This window comes from Daphnia magna, unplaced genomic scaffold (assembly GCF_020631705.1).
Source record: "Daphnia magna isolate NIES unplaced genomic scaffold, ASM2063170v1.1 Dm_contigs156, whole genome shotgun sequence".
NCBI classification, from domain to species: domain Eukaryota; kingdom Metazoa; phylum Arthropoda; class Branchiopoda; order Diplostraca; family Daphniidae; genus Daphnia; species Daphnia magna.
In genome coordinates this window covers 41,487-65,710 of record NW_025533145.1, presented here as the reverse complement: position 1 = coordinate 65,710, position 24,224 = coordinate 41,487, and the positions used below count along the sequence as shown (strand labels likewise).

Below are 24,224 nucleotides of genomic sequence, written 5' to 3'. Positions count from 1 at the left end.
TTCTCTGCGTTAAATTTCGCTCATTTTCTAAGTACTAATATTGGTTCAATTAAATCTGAACAAAAAATGTGGCGCACTTTATTGAGGGGAAGGTAGGGGGGGTTGAAGGGACTTGGGTAAAATCAGGGAATCGAAGGCACCGGGGTAAAATCAGGGAGCAGTAGGGAGAGCGGACACACCAGGAAGCCAGTTGGATTTCAAATGTTTGAGTATGGATTATACATTGCCCTGTTGCCAGATCGTGCTTATTTCCCGATAGACACTAGGGCATGCGCGCTGCCCCTCAGCCCCTCAGTCCCTCACTCCGTTCGGGAAGTTCCCGATAGGGTTGGGCAAGGCCTACTTAATGCTTGAGGCCTGTAAACTCGAATACCTCGTATGGATATGACGCGTTACCTGGCAACAACTAGGGCTCGGCCCCGATCACATTCTAATCGGGGACACCGCTAAGCTTCCCCGATAAAAATGAATCGGGGAAATTCAATGCGGGGATTTGTTTTTTCGGTGCGGAATGGTGCTATAATCGGTGCTGCACCGATAGCACCGCTTCAGCCATAGGGATTTAGTCTTACCAGTGACCTTGTGTTCTGATAGGCCAACGAGAATTACGTGACTAGGGTCACATTCTCTTCTTGTTGGCCGCTGGGCAACTGCTAATCTAGATCACTATTCATTGATAATCGGGGAACTTCAATTCATTCAAGAAGTTTTTCGGAGTCTCGGACTCAGGGAGCCTTTCCCACGCGCATCCTCAGCACCAGCCAAGCCCAAGATCTCGCCTTCCACCCGATTCGTCCCGTACGCCAGACAGGCAGACCAGGACTTAAAACTACTCAACGATAAAGAGAGGGCAGAACTTGAGGCCGTGCAGCGAGTAAAGGAGAAGCACGTCCTTGCAATAATAATTGCTCAACGCAAGGAGAAGGAGGCGGTGGAGACTGCCTTATATTTGCAGCAGACCTGTCTTCTTCGCCGGGAGAATGAAGCATTGATCCAAAGGAAGGAGGAGCTGGCCAAATCGTCCTCCGCCAGGAGACTTGCGGCTAAGACACCGGAGCCTTACGTCCCCTCACCAATCGTTAGACCAGCGGTCCTTCAGATTCAGCCACTTCCAGAGGTCGTGCCTCAAACCGGTCCGTCCAAATTGGCTCCCGAAGCCGTACTTGTAACCCCGGCGCGCTCGTCCAAATCATCCAAATCTTCCAAATCCAGAAGTAGCAGCAAGCACTCGAGGAAGGAGACGCCCGGTTAAACGCCCCGATCGAGCAAGGAAAGCCGAAACCGGACGACCTTGACAGAGAAAGTATTAGCCAAACAGTTCCGAAAGCACGGGATAAACACTTCAGAAGACGAGGAGGCGGTGTTGAAGTCACCACAAACCCCCTTATTCAGCCAGAAAAGGCCTTGTATTTTATGTTTTTTTTTTGTTTCAGAGAAATAAAATTGTTAAACCGAAACTAACGCGTCTTAAGCTGACTAAATTCTTTCGGTAAAAGGAACAGAAATGAGCTCGGAACCATGAACGGTCAAGACCCGAGCAGCAGTGGCTGCGGAGGTATCAGACGTACGGTTCGCATTGCAGGAGGTTGCATTAGACGAAACCAAAAATGACATCACTGGACTCAATGAATGGTTGGAGAGAGTCGAGGCGAGGGTCACTAAAGAGTCTCAACGGCTGGAACTAGGGTTCCGAGAAACGGCCGAGAGACAGGACGCTGTGATATCAGTGCTTGAAGGAAAGGCAAGGACTCTAGAAGTGGAGGTGCGCAGAATCAGCATGCTGCTCTTGTTAATAGAGGTCCAAATAAACCAAAGACAGTCGGCATTAGTAGAGAATAGTTTGAAGAGAATCAAAGAAGAGATGGATGCCCGAGAAACAGCCCTTATCGGGTCACTCCGGCAAGATGACTCGCTGACAAAGCGAGTCATGCTCGAGTCAGCTAAAGAGATGAAAAAATTCAAGGAAGATCTCCTTATTGAGTTGAGGTAGACTCGACAGACACAGCAAAGGGAGATCACCAAAACAGTGGGAGACTCCATGGAGGAAGGAACAACGGCGAGAACCCGCCACTCAAGCAGCGCGTCGGCGTCAACCACCTCTTGTGAGACAAGAGACGAGTTGACGGCCGAACGATACACCCTTTTGACTGAGTTAATGGGGGCCGCTCTTGTAGTGAAGACGTCACGAGACAAAGGGGAGCGGCGAGTGAATACACTCAAAGCGCAAACCAGACATGAAAGAATAAAGGAGATTACACGGAACCTAGCGGAAATCTCGATTGCGGAAGAAAGAGTGAATGACCGCGAGAAGCTAGACGTAATGCTGAGTGAAATGGTGGTGTTAAATCAGTTGGCGGAGTCCCAGAAACGAGTCCCTGTACCGGCAACTACGGCACTCGTCAATCGCCCAGAGTTATCACTTCCGATGTTTAATGGAGAGATAGCCGCGTGGGGAAGTTGGAAGGCCGCTTGGTCGACTTACAACGAAGATGCCTCACCATCCGGTGATCAAATTGAGCGCGGAGACAACGAAAATTCGGCTGGTGTTCGATGGATCAGCTTACCTAAAAGAGAGACCTAGCATCAATGATGCGCTGGAGACAGGGCCAAATCTAAACCCGAAAGTGTTGGTGGTCTTGTTGCGATTCCGACAAAATCGGATAGCCTAGACAGCCGACATCACTTAGGCGTTTCTTCAAGTTGAGATCCGCCAGGAGCATGGGCAACTGATCCGGTTCATTTGGGTAGATGACCCTAGGAAAACCGAGCCCAGATTGATTGAGTACCGATGGAAGAGAGTACCGTTCGGATTGTCATGCAGCCCGTTCATTCTCAAGGCCGTCATCCTCTAACACCTGAAAGGGTTCGAAGAGAAATACCCCGAGACCATAAGACAATTACAACAGCAGTTGTACGTCGACGACTGGTAAGGGGGAGAGAACACTTTTGAGGAGAGAAAAAACACATTCGCGAAGCGAATACGATTTTCCAAGCCGCGAAAATGCAATGGTGTAAATGGACCTAGAATAGCGCAGAATTAATTGAGAGACTGCCGGAGGTTCAGTTCAAGGAGACGGTCACGAGCGTGGCAGCTGAAAGTCAATCGGCAACAAAGACCCTAGGGGTAATCTAGGATCCAATATCGGACAAATTCAGGTTTGATCCGACGCAGGTTCTCAGAGAAGCCCGTGAAATTGGTGACAGACCCACCAAACGGAATCTTTTCAGTCTAGCGCTGAAAATCTTTGACCCTCTGGGTCTCATCGCTTCGGTGACGTTGGTGGGGAAACTCATCATGCAGAAGATCTGTTTGGCTGGAACAGGATGGTATGAGCCCATTCCAATAGAGGTGGTACCTCAATGGAAAACATTTTTTGATGGGATAACCAAGTTGAGAAATACATGAAGGCCAAGATGGGCCGGAGAGCATGATGGCCGACTCCACCTGTTCTGCGACGCAAGTAACGACGCCTACAGTGTGGTGGCATACTTGCAGAGAATAGATGGGAAAGACCCGTTGATGTTGTGTAGTAAGACGAGGGTAGCGCCGGACCCCAAAGAATTCGTCTCGATAACCGAGCTTTGAATTGCTAAGCGGGCTTCTGGCAGCAAGACTTGGAAGCTACATTGAGAAAGCCACAGGGCAACAGATTAAGAGAAAGTTACTGTGGACCGACTCAACGATAGCTTTCTGGTCGATAAAAAGGCGAGGCTGGTGGGTGGAAGCTATTTGTTCACAACAGGGTGATAGATAGAAGACGGACAGTGGAGACTGAAGAAATCAGGCACTGTCCAGGGTTACAGAATTCAGCGGATGTATCGTCCAGAAGAGCTACAACACCGCAGTTAAACGCGCAGAAGAGTTGGTGGACTGGCCCATCGTGGAAAAGGAAGGAGGAAGAATGGCCCCAGTCACCAAGCCGTAAGTATCGGTCGATGAAAAGGCGGAAGAGACGACACAATGCGCGGTATCAACCGAAACAAAGTGGTATGAGAGATTCAGCTTCATGCGAACCATGTTAAGAGTCTTGGCCACGATGCTGAGGGCGATAAAGAAATTGAAGGGAGAGAAACATCCGTAAAGCCCGGTGGCGACGATCAGACACCGGGGAAGGAAGTTGAAACTCCCGTTGTTGACGGTAGAAGAGATTCGAGAAGCAACGCTCGAGCTGTACAGAGAGGCCCAGGTGACTCATTTCGGAGCAGTCGTGACAGAGTCTTAGATCCGGTAAACTGGAGGTCCCGCACAAGCTGAGGAAACTCGGCATGATGTGGGACGAAATAGTTAGTTTATTGAGGTGTCGAGGCCGGCATCTGAACTGGATGGAATATAATAAAATAGCAAGGCTCATTCTGCTACCGGCCGAGCACAACGTAACCAGAAAGCTGGTTGAACAGACGCATCTTCGGTTGAAACATACCGGAGTGAAGACCATGATGGGAGCGCTCAGAACGGATTTCTGGATTCCGAAGATGCGTCAAGCCATTAAGAAAGAGACAAGAAAATGCACGAGGTGCCAGAGATTGGACTTGAGGCATTTTGACGAAATACCGTTGCCTCTACCGTTGGACCGCCTGCAAATGTCCAATCCGTTCCCGATAACGAGAGTGGACTTTTAAGGCCCATTTCCAGTAGAGTCGCCGGCGAATAGCGGCCACAGGACGAAGGTATTCGTGTGTCTCTTCACATGCGCCGTAACGAGAGCAGTTCATCTCGAAGTTACGACCGACCAGTAGATTTCCACATTTATCTTCGCTCTGCGACGGTTCTTCGCGCGGAGGGAGTACCTGAGGGCGCTCTACTCCGGCAACGCGGGAACATTCACATTGACCGCTAAATACCTGAGAGAAGCCTATAGAGACACCAGGGTGTTTAACACGCTGGTTGATCTCAATATAAAATTGTGATTCTCACCGAGTCTAGCCCCTTGGTGGGTCGGATTCTGGGAAAGAATGGTGCAGGCCGTAAAACAGCTGCTGTATAAGACTTACGGGAGTGATTGTATGGAGTACGATCTCTTTCAGACGGTGTTGAAGGTGATCAAGTACACCAACAACACGAGACCGTTGACTTACATCGCGGAAGATGACACGAAACGGCTTACGCCCAAGCAATTGGTGACGGGTTACCGGCAGCAACAACATCACTCGGTAGATGACGAGGAGAGAGAATACTCGGACCAGGTGAGGCTGACGAAGAGAGAAAGGATTAGGAGAAACTTGGTGGCGCAGTGGTGGCAGGACTTTTACACGGAATACGTGATGGATTTGGAGCAGTTTCACTGCCCAACTCCGAGGCATGTCAATTAGATAGAGCTGGGACAAGCAGTGTTAATACACGACGAGTCAGCAAAGAGAACGAGGTGGAAGACCGGGAGAGTAGTGAAACTGATACCCAGGAATGATGGAAAGACGAAACGTGTGATCGTACTCATTGCAGACAAATTCAGAGGTAAAGGGTCAATCATGATAACGAAAGACTCAAAGAGTTTGTACCCGTTAGAGCTCCATCAAATCCATCCGGGCAAAATCGATGACGACCACCGGAACACAGGACCCTACGAGGACAGTTAGCTTTCGCGAACTCAGTTAAACCATGGTCTAACGAGGAGAGTGTCGGAAATTCCGACGGACGAAGCTCACAGCCCTCGTCTGGGTGACAACCCTTTGGCCGAAGCAGGTTAGACTCAGCCGAGTCATCCCCAGTGGATTTCCGCGCCACCTAGGATAGGGAAGTCGATGAGCAGAAGCAAACGACTTAAGACGGTCTACGGCTCGCAAGAGCCGTATTCGAGAGGCTGTAGCGCGAGACAGTGATATTGGAACTGCCTGAGTGCTTTTCCATATATATGGAGACACCTGTTGAGGGTGAAAGGAACGACGTGAGAATTAAACTCATTGAGGCGGAGCCTGCAGAGTTCATCCCGTCAAAATAAAGGTTCTGTTCCCGCAGGGTTATCGGGAAGGTTACCGATCGATAACCGGCAATCATCAGCAGCTGGTGCCCTCTATTCCAGGATCGGACGCTCGGAGAAATCAGACAGCGGTGTAGTTTTCCGTGAATATAAGGGGCTATCTAGCCGTGAAAATACACTCCCTTTTCTTCACCGATTTGTCGTGCCTGTGTCAAGTCATTTGTTCCGCTAACCCACTTGCTTTCCAGTTAAGTTCCGGAGCCCGTTGCCGTCGTCCTCCCTAGCCTGTAAGCCGTCATCCCGTTGCCGAGCCAGCCTGCAAACAGAGCCGACCGAAGACCCGGGATCCAGTCATCACCGCTAACAAGAGTAAGACTCTAGCGGCAGCCACCCCTGTTGAGCCCGACAAGGCCCAGCAGACTTCCGACCTTGCTCTAGCCCGATAAGGCGAACAGCAGTCGCTGGAACTTCTAGCTATAGCCCGATAAAGACGACAACCGTAGTCCCTGAAACGTGCTACGGCCCTAGACCAAAAGGTTAACCGAGCGAAGGTTAAACAGTCTGGTAGGCTCACCCCTGTAAGTTCCGACTGACCATCTGCGCCAGCAGTTAACTTGCCCTACGGGAGATAATCCTAAAACTCGGTGTTCGCGCAGTTCCCGATAGGGTTAAGCGAAAAAATGTCTTAATTGGAAAAATGTTAAACTACAATTAATAAGAAAAATTAGTGCGTATTTCTGTATTTTTGACAAGGTACTTTACGAATTACGATACAATTTGTTTCATGATGATTTAATTTTTTTTGTTTTTTGTTCGTTGTTGATTCTTCAACTAGATATCGATCATCGCGACAGCTCTCAGGGACATTTCGTGGTGACTCTGAGTGATGGCAGACTACAGCGCTATGCACTTTTTTGCACAGCGCGATGCACTTTTTTGCATAGCGTGATGCATTTTCCGGTGCACACTCTCCACATTGGAGTTTTCTGCAGTGCTGCCGTTTCATTTCTTTTTTTTTCCTCTATTTTTATTATGTAGTTTATTGTTTATAATTTATTTATTCATATCAATACAATATTTTTACCTATTTTAAATCTTTTTTTTTCATTTTATGAAAAGAATTTATTACACATCGTTGTGAATTTTATTTTATGTAATGTTTTTAAGAGTATCTTAGAATCCTTAACTTTTAGTTAAAGAATTCCAGTAAGTGTAGAAAATCTCCTCTTTGGAAAAGGTTTGTGTCCACTAAGTAATATTTTCATCATTAAATTTCACCATTTCAATCAAATTTTTATCGGTATTTGGATGATGGTTAAGGACTCCGTCTAGTGAATTATGGATATGAGATTGTCGGTTCAAGTCTATATTATGTCATGTTATCAATATGAGTAAAATTTTATAAATTTTTAATTTTATCTCTAAGTGAAAATGTTTAATCCGTTTATATATATTTTTTCCTAAGTGATTAATTCAATTAATTACAAAACCAAGAAGAAAATTTTTCACTAATATGATAATAAAACATATATTTTTAACCTACTACTATTTTCTTTTTAACAACTCAATTGCCATATTGCTGTCAAACTAGCACACTTTTCATTTCAAAAATTTGATTTTCTTTTTTTTTAATCTTTATTCATGGGTTTATGTAATTATAACAAGTGTTTAAGTTTTTTGGGGGTATTTTTTAACGCGGCTACAATTGCGAGCGCCAGATGGTGTCGTCGTAACCTCTTATTAGGGAATGAATACCCGCCATAGGAGATATTTGAATTTACAGGCCTTAAGCATTAAGTATCCTTGGTTAAACCAAGTGGGGACCTGCAGCTGGCTGCACCTTTATTTATCAAATCAAGGCCTTGATGAAATCTGCTTTTTTTTGCTCGTAAGTCTCACTCTCTTTTACGGTAAAAAAAAAATCTTATCCTTATAATTTTTTCCGTAATAAAGACTTCGAAAATTTTTTGTTATTATTTGTGTGATTGTCTTGATAAAATCATTCAAAGACGAAACTTTACTCCCATTTTTTTAAATCTGCCATTTTTTTACTGGTTTCAGCCAGCTAGTAGAAATTAACTTCGGAAAAGCCTTTTAGATACTAAATTTACATTACAGAGAACTGCATCAAACTTCATTTGACCAGAAAAGAGCGTAAATAGGTAAAGAATTTCCTTGTATTATTTTTGAATTCCAGAAACTTGTTTTGCTTAAAGTTCTGAGTGAGTGGTGTGGTCAAACAGTGAAAATTTATGATGAGAATTGATACTAGCGAAATTTATAAATTAAGCAAGAATGAAAACGCCACTGGGTGTCGGCCTTCGAGATTAATTAGACTCTGAAAGGGAAAACTTACGAAACGCTGATCGAATAGAATAACCGAAAAACCTGACGTTTTCCACTTCTCTCCATGACAGCATCAAAAACAAATGACAAACGACAGCCGCCCTCATCGTTTCTAAACAAACAGAAATTAAAAATTAACAAACCAACCTTTCATCACAAAAAATACCCTATTCCATACAGTTTTCCATGGAGAATCCAACTGTAATAAAATTTCACCCAAAAAACGAAAACTTGCGGCACAGGAGGGTCCCTAAATCAACCAACCTCCCACCAACCAATCAGAACCCGATTTTCACGACCAAAATTTTAATTTGATCAAACAAAAAAATATATAAAATTAACAAAAAAAACTACATACTTAGAAACAACCTATTGGCACGAAGTTGACTACGGCGAATCAGACAAAAAATAAATGAAAAAGAACAACTCCCCTGTTTTCACACGATAATTCTACCCAATTCGCAGACAATCAAAACCCGGCTGGAACCCCTGGCGAAACAATAAACAGTTTGGGGCCCATAACCACGGCATAGCCTTCCATCTTTACCAATCTAAATCTCTCAGGGATAATGTTCCTTTTCAATCCTTTAATATATCCAACATAGGACCAAATATCTATCTGCTTTTGACATTTCTGAATGTTCTCATTTTATTTTATTGCATTTGTCATAGAATTTTTGGTTTTTTTTGTTGCTTTTATTGGGTTATTTTAAAAGAAACTCCACACTCCTTCGTCGTTCAGCCGATAAAAACGGGGACTCAACCGCGATTTGATGCGTTATTTCCTCTACAAAAGGAGACCAATCTCAGCGGCACAGCATCTAAAATAAAAAAACCAACGAAAGATTAGTGCCGACACCCCTGAAATTGCCACGCCATCAATCTCTGGGGTGAAGTCTCAGAAAAAGTGTCGGTCGGTCCACCGGTCTTTGTAGAAGGGTAGGGGTGCCTGATAAGGAGGTTGGGAATATAAGAGTTTTGATAGAATCCCTATCGAAAAAGTTCCCATCCTAGAAAAATGACGATTGCTCACAAATATTTGATACTTAAATATTAAAATGCATAGAATCCGCCTAATTTGGAGATTCTGCGTCGATCTAGACCATTTCCGTTAAAAAAGGGTTCTAGACCATTGCCATTAAAAAAAGGTTGCATTGTTCAAAAGTTAGTTATTTTGCATAATTTTTCCTAAGTTCCCACTCTAGAAAAATGGCGATTGCTCACGAATCTTTGATACTTAAATATTAAAATGCATAGAATCCGACTAATGTATATTCACATTGAATACAAGGATATTTGATGCTGTTTACATATAGAAGTAAAAACTCATGATATCACAGTGTATTCACATTGAATACAAGTTTATTTGATTCTGTTTACATGTAGAAGTATAAACTCATAATATCACAGTGTATTCACACTGAATACAAGTATGTTTGATCCTGTTTACATAAGGAAGTAAAACTTCGTGGTATGACAGTATATTCACATTCAATACAAGTATATTCGATCCTGTTTACAGAAGAAGTAAAACCTCGTGGTATTACAGTGTATTCACATTGAATTCAAGTATATTTGATCCTGTTTACATTCAGCAGTGTAAACTCATAATATCACAATGCATTCACATTGAATACAAGTATATTTGATTCTGTTTAAATATAAAAGTATAAACTCATAATATCAGTGTATTCACATTGAATACAAGTATATTTAATTATGTTTACATGTAGAAGTATAAACTCATAATATCACAGTGTATTCTAATTGAATACAAGTATATTTGATCCTTTATATATATATAAGTCAAAACTCATGGTATCACAGTGTATTCACATTGAATACAAGTGTATTTAATTTTGTTTACATGTAGAAGTATAAAATCATAATATCACAGTGTATTCACATTGAAAAACAAGTATACTCGAATCTGTTTACACGTAGAAGTATAAACTCATAATATCACAGTGTATTCACATTGAATACAAGTATATTTGATCCTGTTTACATACAGAAGTAAAAATTCATGCTATCACAGGGTTTTCAGTTTGAATACAAGGATATTTGATTCTGTTTTACATATAGAAGTAAAAATTCGCGGTATCACAGTGTATTCACATTGAATGCAAGTTAATTTGATTCTGTTTACATGTAGAAGTATAAACTCATAATATCACAGTGTATTCACATTGAATACAAGTATATTTAATCCTGTTTACATATAGAAGTAAAAATTCATGCTATCACAGGGTATTCAGTTTGAATACAAGTATATTTGATCCTGTTTACATATAGAAGTTAAAACTCATGGTATTTCAGTGTATTCACATTCAATACAAGTATATTCGATTCTGTTTACATGTAGAAGTATAAACTCATAACATCACAGTGTATTCACATTGAATACAAGTATATTTGATTCTGTTTACACAAAGAAGTAAAATCTCGTGGTATGACAGTGTATTCACATTCAATACAATTATATTCGATTCTGTTTACATGTAGAAGTATAAACTCATAACATCACAGTGTATTCACATTGAATACAAGTATATTTGATTCTGTTTACACAAAGAAGTAAAATCTCGTGGTATGACAGTGTATTCACATTGAATACAAGTATATTTGATCCTGTTTACATATAGGAGTAAAACCTCGTGGTATGACAAGGTATCCACATTGAATACAAGTATATTTGATCCTGTTTACATGTAGAAGTATAAACTCATAATATCACAGTGTATCCACGTTGAATAAAAGTATATTCGATTCTGTTTGCATGTAGAAGTATAAACTCATAATATCACAGTGTATTCACATTGAATACAAGTATATTTGATCCTGTTTACGTTCAGAAGTAAAACCTCGTGGTATGGTAGTGTATTCACATTGAATACAAGTATATTTGATCCTGTTTACATGTAGAAGTATAAACTCATAATATCACAGTGTATTCACGTTGAATAAAAGTATATTCGATTCTGTTTGCATGTAGAAGTATAAACTCATGATATCACAGTGTATTCACATTGAAATCAAGTATATTTAAACTTGTTTCCATGTAGAAGTGTAAACTCATAATATCACAGTGTATTCACATTGAAATCAAGTATCTTTAAACTTGTTTACATGTAGGAGTGTAAACTCATGGTATTACAGTGTATTCACATTAAAAACAAGTATATTCGGTTCTATTTACATGTAGGAGTGTAAACTCATAATGACACCGTGTATTTACATTGAATACAAGTATATTTGATTCTATTTACATGTAGAAGTAAAAACTTATGGTATCACAGTGTATTCACATTGAATACAAGTGTATTTGATTCTGTTTACATATAGAAGTAAAAACTCGTGGTATGACAGTGTATTCACATTGAATACAAGTATATTTGATTCTGTTTAAATGCAGCAGTATAAAATCATAATATTACAGTGATTTCACATTGAATAAAAGTATATTTCATTCTGTTTACATGTTGAAGTATAAACTCATAATATCACAGTGTATTCACATTGAATACAAGTATATTTGATGCTGTTTACATGTAGAAGTAAAAACTAATGGTATCACAGATTATTCACATTGAATACAAGTATATTTGATTCTGTTTACATGTAGAATATACAAACTCATGGTATCACAGTGTATTCACATTGAATACATGTATACTCGATTCTTTTTAAACTTAGAAGTATAAACTCATAATATCACAATGTATTCAAATTGAATACAACTATATTTGATCCTGTTTACAAAAAGAAGTAAAAACTCGTAGTATCACAGTGTATTCAAATTAAATACAAGTATATTTAATCTTGTTTACATATAGAAATTAAAGTGCATGGTATTACAGTGTATTCAACTTGAATACAAGTATATTCGATTCTGTTTACATCTAGAAGTGTAAACTCATAATATCACAGTGTATTCACATTGAATACAAGTATTTTTGAACCTGTTAACATGTAGAAGTTAACTCATAATATCACAGTGTATTCACATTGAATATAAGTATGTTTGATCTTGTTTACAAATAGAAGTAAAAACCCTTGGTATAACAGTGTATTCACATTGATTACAAGTACATTTGATTCTGTTTACATGTAGAAGTATAAACTCATAACATCAAAGGGTATTCACATTGAATACAAGTATATTTGATCCTGTTTACGTAAAGAAATATCAATTCATAATATCACATGTATTCACATTGAATACAAGTATTTTTGATCCTGTTTACATATAGAAGAAAAAACTGATGGTATCGCAGTGTGTTCACATTGAATACAAGTATATTTGATTCTGTTTACATGTAGAAGTATAAACTCATGATATAAAGTGTATTCACATTGAATACAAGTATATTTGATCCCTTATATATAGAAGTCAAAACTCGTGGTATAACAGTATATTCACTTTGAATACAAGTATATTTGATTATGTTTACATGTAGAAGTATAAACTCATAATTTCACAGAATATTCACATTGAATAAAAGTATATTTTATAATATTTACATATAGAAGTAAAAATTCATGATATCACAGTGTATTAACATTGAATACAAGTATATTTGACCCTGTTTACATATAGAAGTTAAAACTCATGGTATCACAGTGTATTCACATTGAATACAGGTATATTTGATTCTGTTTACATGAGAAGTATAAACTCATGATATAAAGTGTATTCACATTGAATACAAGTATATTTGATTCTGTTTACATGTAGAAGTATAAACTCATAATATGACAGTAAATTCACATTAAATACAAGTATATTTGATCCTGTTTACATATAGAAGTAAAAACTCATAGTATAACAGTGTATTAACATGGAATACAAGTATATTTGATTCTGTTCACATATAGAAGTAAAAACTCATAATATGACAGTGTATTCACATTAAATACAAGTATATTTGATCCTGTTTACATATAGAAGTTAAAAATCATGGTATCACAGTGTATTCACATTGTTTAAAGGTATATTTGATTCTGTTTACATGTAGAAGCATAAACTCATAATATAACAGTGTAATCACATTGAATACAAGTATATTTGATGCTGTTTACATACAGAAGAAAAAACTCATGGTATCACAGTGTATTCACATCGAATAAAGGTATATTTGATTCTGTTTACATGTAGAAGCATAAACTCATAATATAACAGTGTCTTCACATTGAATACAAGTATATTTTATTCTGTTTACATGTAGAAGTATAAACTCATAATATAACAGTTTATTCACATTGAATACAAGTATATTTGATCCTGTTTACATAAAGAAGTAAAAACTCATATATAACAGTGTATTCACATTGAATACAAGTATATTTGATTCTGTTTACATGTAGAAGTATAAACTCATAACATAACAGTGTATTCACATTGAATACAAGTATATTTGATCCTGTTTACATATAGAAGTAAAAACTCATTGTATAACAGTGTATTCACATTGACAACAAGTATATTTGATCCTGTCTACATATAGAAGTTAAATCTCATGGTATCACAGTGTATTCACATTGAATAAAGGTATATTTGATTCTGTTTACATATAGAAGTAAAAAATCATGGTATCACAGTGTATTCACATTGAATACAAGTATATTTGATCCTGTTTACATATAGAAGTTAAAACTCATGGTATCACAGTGTATTCACATTGAATAAAGGTATATTTGATTCTTTTTACATGTAAAAGTATGAACTCATAATATAACAGTGTATTCACATTAAATACAAGTATATTTGATTCTGTTTACATGTAGAAGTATAAACTCATAATATAACAGTGTATTCACATTGAATACAAGTATATTTGATCCTGTTTACATATCGAAGAAAAAACTCATGGTATAACAGTGTATTCACATTAAATACAAGTATATTTGATTATGTTTACATGTAGAAGTATAAACTCATAATATAACAGTGTATTCACATTGAATACAAGTATATTTGATCCTGTTTGCATATAGAAGTAAAAACTCATGGTATAACAGTGTATTCACATTGAATACAAGTATATTTGATTCTGTTTACATGTAGAAGCATAAACTCATAATATAACAGTGTATTCACATTGAATACAAATATATTTGATCCTGTTTACGTATAGAAGTAAAAACTCATGGTATCACAGAGTATTCACATTGAATACAAGTATAAACTCATAATGATAATGGTTAAGCGACACACCTCTGTAAAGCGCAGCGCAGTCGAAGACAACTCGAATTTTTCGGGTTTGTTCGGGTTAACGACGCAGAAGTGAGGTAGATACCAAACCATACCTTCCGGCTTGTTTATGTCCGACCAGTTGACGGTGACCACGGTTCCTGACGATATAAGATTCTCGACAATGGTTACGTATTTTGCGGCGGTCTCGCGCATATGTGGCTCTAACATTCGGCGTTCGAGGCCACAGAAACGGGAAACTGCTTGTCCTCTGTTGTTTGGTATGACCGGTCTGTCTTGACGAAGCGGAAGTTCTACTTGGTAACCACATCCAATAAATTTTATCGATCGCTGTAAGATGCTCAACATCTGCTCGTCTTCGTTGGCCGCTGTATTTGTTTTTGCGGCTTTTGCCACGACGCCGAAAGTTTCAGTTAAATGGAAACGGCCAACTACTTCTGATAGAAAGGGTTCTTGTCGGACGAAACCTAAGTTCACGCTGCTTTTGTTGCTCGGTCCAGCGACTAGACACAACGGTATTTTGCCCACTACAGCCCAGCCAAAACACGTTTGCAAAGCGGTAGGGCCGGTTTCACCATCATTTGGGGCAGCAGTGTTTAGCGTTCGAAGAGCTGGTAACATGTCCATCCCCACAAGAATTTCTACTTTGGAAGAGTCTATGGCAGGTAAGTCTATGTCGGCTAAATGTTCCCATCGTTTCTTGATGCCAGGCCAGTTAATTTTGCGTTGCGAATGATTAATGCTGGGGACAACAAACGCTTCGCGAACGTCGAACGCTTGCGATCCGTCGATCGATTTGAGTTTGAATGATACGATGTTCGAATCCATTAACACAGAGTTGTTAAACGAGCCGAAGCAAATGCTGGCTGAAGGACCTTTCAACTTAAGCAAATTCGCTAGCTTTCGCGATATGAGAGTAGCTTCGCTGCCTTGGTCAAGAATCGCGAAGGTTGTTTGAGCCGAATTGTTAATTTCCACTACGAGTTTGACAATAGCTAATAGGACTGGGCGGATATTGGCTGTTGGTGCCTTTACCATTAATATAGTATGGTTTTTACCTTGGTTCCGCGATGAGGCGGGAAACTGTCGTTCGGCTCCGTGAAGCAGCGAATGATGCGGGCCCTGGCACTCCTTGCATTTCGATTCGGTTGAGTTGCATTTCCGTCCATAGTGGCCGCGGACGAGACACTTGAAGCAGTGATTGTTGGTAGCACACAGCGATGCGCGGGCATTCACCAACATTCGTTTAAACACGTTGCACATCTCTAACCTGTGGGCCGGACTTTCTTTGCAGGCCAGGCAGTCAGAAAGGGTGGTAACGTTTGATAAGGATCCTGCGAGAACGGTCGGTCCGCGGTTATTGTAGTTGCTGCTTCCGGGTGTGTAGCTGCCCAACTGACGGTTGCTATTTGAAGGCTGAACGGGGTTTTTAACAGCGTTAATTGCGTTGGATGACGATAGCTTTCCGCCACGAAGTTCTTCAGCGCTGAGCACGTGATCGATCCATTTGTCGAAATCTTTTAAGGTGGCCATTCTGTCTAAACCATAAGCATATTTTCCCCAGTCTGTTTGTAAGTTGATCGGCAATTTGGTATGAAGTAAGTTTGCGACGGTGTTGAACATCATGACGTGGCTTTCATCTACGCTTGACACGGCGTCGCGTACTGCAGCGGCCAAATTAAAGAGTGCGTTAAAGTCCCCGTTTCTGAATGAAGGGAGCTGCTGCATATGCTGATCGTGTGCTTGTATGATAAGGTGCGGGCTTCCATATTTTTTTTCTAGCTCGGCCCAAGCCGATTGAAAAGTGTACGCACCCGTGAAAATATGAGCGACACGACGCTGGATGTCTTCCTTCAAACTTTCTTGAAGCCCCAGAAGTTTCAGCGATTCGGGCATATTTACATCTCGGATCGTTGCTCTTATACCGTGGGCGTATTTAAGCCATTTACGGGGGTCTCTATTGAATTTTGCCACGTCTAGCTTCAGCCAATGATGCGACGGGGCAAAATTAGGTTGCGTCGGTGGAGTCGAGTTAACGACAGCTGGCAGAAGCGGAAGGTTAGCCAAATCATTCATCGGGACGTTGCTTGGTAAGTTGGGTGTGGACGATAATTGCGGTGATCCAATTGCACCACCACAGCTCTCGATCAAGTGATTTTCGTACTGAATTTCAAGTTCCAGGTCTTCTCGTTCCCGCGCGTTTTTGAGCTCTAGATCTTTGAGTTCACGATCCTGTTTTATTTTTGCTTGCTTCAATCGAAATTCAAGATCGATTTTGCGTTGTTTTGCTGCTGTGTGAAGGTCGAAATTTACGTGATTTAAGGTGTCGTGCTGCGTGTCGTTCGATCGATCGTCTTGGTTCGGCTGTGGTGTGCCATTTGGCTGTTGCGGCTCTGGTACGATGCCCGCAGCGTCGATCTCTTGATTAGGTTGAGGAGTTTATACATTTTGACTGAGCTCACGGACCACGGTGTTGGAAATGTTCCATGCGCGTCGAGGGGCTGTTCTTCGTAAGGCGGCAGCGACTGCTTGAGCACATGCGGCTTGCAGATTGTTGATGCTTTCTAAGTAGGCGGCTGCTGCGTGCAGTTCACCATCGTCAAGTTGTGCGGCGGCCACGTATCGTTCGTGAATGTGAACGAGATTACTGTGCGCCAGTTCGAGAGTTGGCATGAATGCTTCGAATTCTTCTCGCGTGGCGTTGATGTTTATTAACTCTCTTGCTTGTCGCAGAAGGTTCGTGTGTCTACGCTTGGCATTTGTTCGCATGCCGAATAGGGCGGGCGGGTCAACAACGTTTTCGTCGGCCATGCTTCGATTAAGCCGTAAGCTTGCTCGAGAGTTCGACTGGGGTTCGAGCTAAGCGTGAAAGGATGGCAACCGAATCAAATGTCCAAATCCAAATAGTTCGAATGGGAAAACGATATTATTGGGACTGTTCAGAAAGTTGTTCGGTGGTAGAGTTCTGATTCAACTTGGTCCTTATTTACGGCGTCTGTAAACGAAGGTGACGTGTTATTAGGGTAATGGTAACGAAAAGTTATTTTAAATTTACGGGACACTGTATGCAGTGCAGTTCGAGACTGATGCTGCAAGAATTTTTATGGCGCAATTTTTCTCGCAAAGTTGCAGTTCGACAAAGGTTTCGAATAGGTGGCGACACTGGCGACGAGATTAATATCTGGCCAGGTCACTAAGTCTACGATAAGCAAAGTACAATTAGTTGATGGCCTAAATTATTGAAACAGTGTTAAAAATATACTTAAGTTGTTCGAGACAAAGACTATTAGGCATACAAGTTCGATATTGGGATTTCTTAGTCGGGCAGCTGTATAGTCAATAATGAGTGGTCAGTGCGAGAAATCTGTAATCGCAAAAGATTGGTTATTGACATCTCACTCTTGCTGGAGGTTATAGTATAAAACAGCTGGATAATCAATTACACAAGACAGATAGTGGGGTGATTGGGATGGTAGTTTCGATCAAGGCGTAATACATGCTCGGTGGCAGCGATATTGTACGAAAAACTGAAACCGAATTAGTTCGAATTGTGGGGGTTCGATGTTCCTCGTGCTTGTTTTGATATGTTCGAGTTCGTTCGAATTGTTCGAAAAGTTAAAGAAAAGCTTACTTGTTGGCTGCACTGAAAAAATGGCTGCCGCACGCCGGCGACAGACTTCGATAGGTTCCCTGTATTATTCGTAATCGGGTTTCGGCACCATGTAAAATACGCCCACTCTGCTGGGGAAGGTAATAATAACCAACACGGGTTGAAGAGGCAGAATTTCCAGGTTTTATTTCTTGAGAAAAGACACTCACGAAAATTACACACTTTCGACTTTCAATCCTTTTTTGACGTGAATGCCCCCTCCGCCGTCGTCTGCTTCTTTTTTCTTGCCCCCCTACCGCCTCCTGGTGACGGTTCACCACATTCACATTGAATACAAGTATATTTGATCCTGTTTACATATAGAAGTAAAATCTCATGATATAACAGGGTATTCACATTGAATACAAGTATATTTGATTCTGTTTACATGAAGAAGCATAAACTCATAATATAACAGTGTATTCACATTGAATACAAGTATATTTGATTCTGTTTACATATAGAAGTAAAAACTCATGGTAAGACCGTGTATTCACATTGAATACAAGTATATTTAATTCTGTTTATATGTAGAAGTATAAACTCATAATATAACAGGGTATTCACATTAAATACAAGTATAATTCACCCTGTTTACATATAGAAGTAAAATCTCATGGTATAACAGTGTATTCACATTAAATACAAGTATATTTGATTCTGTTTACATGTAGAAGTATAAACTCATAATATAACAGTGTATTCACATTATATACAAGTATATTTCATCTTGTTTACATATAGAAGTAAAAACTCATGGTATCACAGTGTATTCACATTGAATACAAGTATATTTGATGCTGTTTACATATAGAAGTTAAAACTCATGGTATAAAAGTGTATTCACATTGAATACAGGTATATTTGATTCTGTTTACATATAGAAGTAAAAACTCATGGTATAACAGTGTATTCACATTGAATACAAGTATATTTGATTCTGTTTACATGTAGAAGTATAAACTCATAATATAACAGTGTTTCACATTGAATACAAGTATATTTAATCCTGTTTTCATATAGAAGTAAAAACTCATGGTATAACAGTGTATTCACATTGAATACAGGTATATTTGATTCTGTTTACATATAGAAGTAAAAACTTATGGTATAACAGTGTATTCACATTGAATACAAGTATATTTGATCCTGTTTACACATAGAAGTAAAAACTCATGGTATGACAGTGTATTCACATTGAATACAAGTATATTTGATTTTGTTTTCATGTAGAAGTATTAATTCATAATATAACAGTGTATTCACTTTGAATACAAGTATATTTGATCCTGTTTACATTAAGAAGTAAAAACTCATGATATAACAGTGTATTCACATTGACTACAAGTATATTTGATTCTGTTTACATGTAGAAGTATAAACTCATAATATAACAGGGTATTCACATTAAATACAAGAATATTTGATCCTGTTTACGTTTTGTTGTTCTCTTATAGAAGTAAAAACTCATGGTATAACAGTGTATTCACATTGAATACAAGTATATTTGATTCTGTTTACATGTAGAAGTATTTTTATTTTTTTTTGTTTATTGAAGGAGCTGCTCAAGCTATGGAGTTTGGCCCCGGATGACTCTGATTACAATTTATACTGGGTTTTGGATACATATTCCTTTGGGTGGGAGGGATAGTAGTTTCGATCGGATAATGAAGATGCATAATGCGTTAAAAAAATTTTTGGATTTGTGAAACGTTGGGAGTGGGGGAGGCCAGTGGCCGAATTCTGAGGTACACAAACAGTAGAAGTATAAAGTCATAATATAACAATGTATTCACATTGAATACAAGTATATTTCATCCTGTTTACATATACAAGTAAAAACTCATGGTATCACAGTGTATTCACATTGAATACAAGTATATTTGATTCTGTTTACATGTAGAAGTATAAAATCATAATATAACAGTGTATTCACATTATATACAAGTATATTTCATCCTGTTTACATTTAGAAGTAAAAACTCATGGTATCACAGTGTATTCACATTGAATACAAGTATATTTGATGCTGTTTACATATAGAAGTTAAAACTCATGGTATCACAGTGTATTCACATTGAATACAGGTATATTTGATTGTGTTTACATATAGAAGTAAAAACTCATGGTATAACAGTGTATTCACATTGAATACAAGTATATTTGATTCTGTTTACATGTAGAAGTATAAACTCATAATATAACAGTGTTTCACATTGAATACAAGTATATTTGATCATGTTTACATATAGAAGTAAAAACTCATGGTATAACAGTGTATTCACATTGATTACAAGTATATTTGATTCTGTTTACATGTAGAAGTATAAAATCATAATATAACAGTGTATTCACATTATATACAAGTATATTTCATCCTGTTTACATTTAGAAGTAAAAACTCATGGTATCACAGTGTATTCACATTGAATACAAGTATATTTGATGCTGTTTACATATAGAAGTTAAAACTCATGGTATCACAGTGTATTCACATTGAATACAGGTATATTTGATTCTGTTTACATATAGAAGTAAAAACTCATGGTATAACAGTGTATTCACATTGAATACAAGTATATTTGATTCTGTTTACATGTAGAAGTATAAACTCATAATATAACAGTGTTTCACATTGAATACAAGTATATTTGATCCTGTTTACATATAGAAGTAAAAACTCATGGTATAACAGTGTATTCACATTGAATACAAGTATATTTGATTCTGTTTACATGTAGAAGTTTTTTTTTTTTTTTGTTTATTGAAGGAGCTGCTCAAGCTATGGAGTTTGGCCCCGGATGACTCTGATTACAATTTACACTGGGTTTTGGATACATATTCCTTTGGGTGGGAGGGATAGTAGTTTCGATCGGAAAATGAAGATGCATAATGCGTTAAAAAATTTTTGGATTTGTGAAACGTTTGGAGTGGGGGAGGCCAGTGGCCGAATTCTGAGGTACACAAACAGTAGAAGTATAAACTCATAATATAACAGTGTATTCACATTGAATACAAGTATATTTCATCCTGTTTACATATACAAGTAAAAACTCATGGTATAACAGTGTATTCACATTGAATACAAGTATATTTGATTCTGTTTACATGTAGAAGTATAAACTCATAATATAACAGTGTATTCACATTATATACAAGTATATTTCATCCTGTTTACATATAGAAGTAAAAACTCATGGTATCACAGTGTATTCACATTGAATACAAGTATATTTGATTCTGTTTACATGTAGAAGTATAAACTCATAATATAACAGTGTTTCACATTGAATACAAGTATATTTGATCATGTTTACATATAGAAGTAAAAACTCATGGTATAACAGTGTATTCACATTGATTACAAGTATATTTGATTCTGTTTACATGTAGAAGTATAAAATCATAATATAACAGTGTATTCACATTATATACAAGTATATTTCATCCTGTTTACATTTAGAAGTAAAAACTCATGGTATCACAGTGTATTCACATTGAATACAAGTATATTTGATGCTGTTTACATATAGAAGTTAAAACTCATGGTATCACAGTGTATTCACATTGAATACAGGTATATTTGATTCTGTTTACATATAGAAGTAAAAACTCATGGTATAACAGTGTATTCACATTGAATACAAGTATATTTGATTCTGTTTACATGTAGAAGTATAAACTCATAATATAACAGTGTTTCACATTGAATACAAGTATATTTGATCCTGTTTACATATAGAAGTAAAAACTCATGGTATAACAGTGTATTCACATTGAATACAAGTATATTTGATTCTGTTTACATGTAGAAGTTTTTTTTTTTTTTTGTTTATTGAAGGAGCTGCTCAAGCTATGGAGTTTGGCCCCGGATGACTCTGATTACAATTTACACTGGGTTTTGGATACATATTCCTTTGGGTGGGAGGGATAGTAGTTTCGATCGGAAAATGAAGATGCATAATGCGTTAAAAAAATTTTTGGATTTGTGAAACGTTTGGAGTGGGGGAGGCCAGTGGCCGAATTCTGAGGTACACAAACAGTAGAAGTATAAACTCATAATATAACAGTGTATTCACATTGAATACAAGTATATTTCATCCTGTTTACATATACAAGTAAAAACTCATGGTATAACAGTGTATTCACATTGAATACAAGTATATTTGATTCTGTTTACATGTAGAAGTATAAACTCATAATATAACAGTGTATTCACATTATATACAAGTATATTTCATCCTGTTTACATATAGAAGTAAAAACTCATGGTATCACAGTGTATTCACATTGAATACAAGTATATTTGATGCTGTTTACATATAGACGTAAAAACTCATGGTATGACAGTGTATTCACATTGAATACAAGTATATTTCATCCTGTTTACATATAGAAGTAAAAACTCATGGTATAACAGTGTATTCACATTGAATACAAGTATATTTGATCCTGTTTACACATAGAAGTAAAAACTCATGGTATGACAGTGTATTCACATTGAATACAAGTATATTTGATTCTGTTTTCATGTAGAAGTATTAATTCATAATATAACAGTGTATTCACTTTGAATACAAGTATATTTGATCCTGTTTACATAAAGAAGTAAAAACTCATGATATAACAGTGTATTCACATTGACTACAAGTATATTTGATTCTGTTTACATGTAGAAGTATAAATTCATAATATAACAAGGTATTCACATTAAATACAAGAATATTTGATCCTGTTTACGTTTTGTTGTTCTCTTATAGAAGTAAAAACTCATGGTATAACAGTGTATTCACATTGAATACAAGTATATTTGATTCTGTTTACATGTAGAAGTATTTTTATTTTTTTTTGTTTATTGATGGAGCTGCTCAAGCTATGGAGTTTGGCCCCGGATGACTCTGATTACAATTTATACTGGGTTTTGGATACATATTCCTTTGGGTGGGAGGGATAGTAGTTTCGATCGGATAATGAAGATGCATAATGCGTTAAAAAAATTTTTGGATTTGTGAAACGTTGGGAGTGGGGGAGGCCAGTGGCCGAATTCTGAGGTACACAAACAGTAGAAGTATAAAGTCATAATATAACAATGTATTCACATTGAATACAAGTATATTTCATCCTGTTTACATATACAAGTAAAAACTCATGGTATCACAGTGTATTCACATTGAATACAAGTATATTTGATTCTGTTTACATGTAGAAGTATAAAATCATAATATAACAGTGTATTCACATTATATACAAGTATATTTCATCCTGTTTACATTTAGAAGTAAAAACTCATGGTATCACAGTGTATTCACATTGAATACAAGTATATTTGATGCTGTTTACATATAGAAGTTAAAACTCATGGTATCACAGTGTATTCACATTGAATACAGGTATATTTGATTGTGTTTACATATAGAAGTAAAAACTCATGGTATAACAGTGTATTCACATTGAATACAAGTATATTTGATTCTGTTTACATGTAGAAGTATAAACTCATAATATAACAGTGTTTCACATTGAATACAAGTATATTTGATCCTGTTTACATATAGAAGTAAAAACTCATGGTATAAAAGTGTATTCACATTGAATACAAGTATATTTGATTCTGTTTACATGTAGAAGTATAAACTCATAATATAACAGTGGATTCACATTATATACAAGTATATTTCATCCTGTTTACATATAGAAGTAAAAACTCACGGTATCACAGTGTATTCACATTGAATACAAGTATATTTGATGCTGTTTACATATAGAAGTTAAAACTCATGATATCACAGTGTATTCACATTGAATACAGGTATATTTGATTATGTTTACATATAGAAGTAAAAACTCATGGTATAACAGTGTATTCACATTGAATACAAGTATATTTGATTCTGTTTACATGTAGAAGTATAAACTCATAATATAACAGTGTTTCACATTGAATACAAGTATATTTGATCATGTTTACATATAGAAGTAAAAACTCATGGTATAACAGTGTATTCACATTGATTACAAGTATATTTGATTCTGTTTACATGTAGAAGTATAAAATCATAATATAACAGTGTATTCACATTATATACAAGTATATTTCATC

General features: G+C 37.6%; 1 protein-coding gene across 1 annotated transcript; it reads right to left on the bottom strand.

The window, feature by feature from the left end:
* Positions 1–5,464: 5,464 nt before the first annotated feature.
* LOC123467192 lies at positions 5,465–17,664 on the bottom strand. The gene is given in 3 exon segments (XM_045167224.1): positions 5,465–5,722; positions 14,479–17,470; positions 17,531–17,664. Coding segments are annotated over 2 exon segments (3,066 nt in total). The 5' UTR covers positions 17,287–17,470; positions 17,531–17,664.
* Between the last annotated feature and the right edge of the window lie 6,560 nt (positions 17,665–24,224).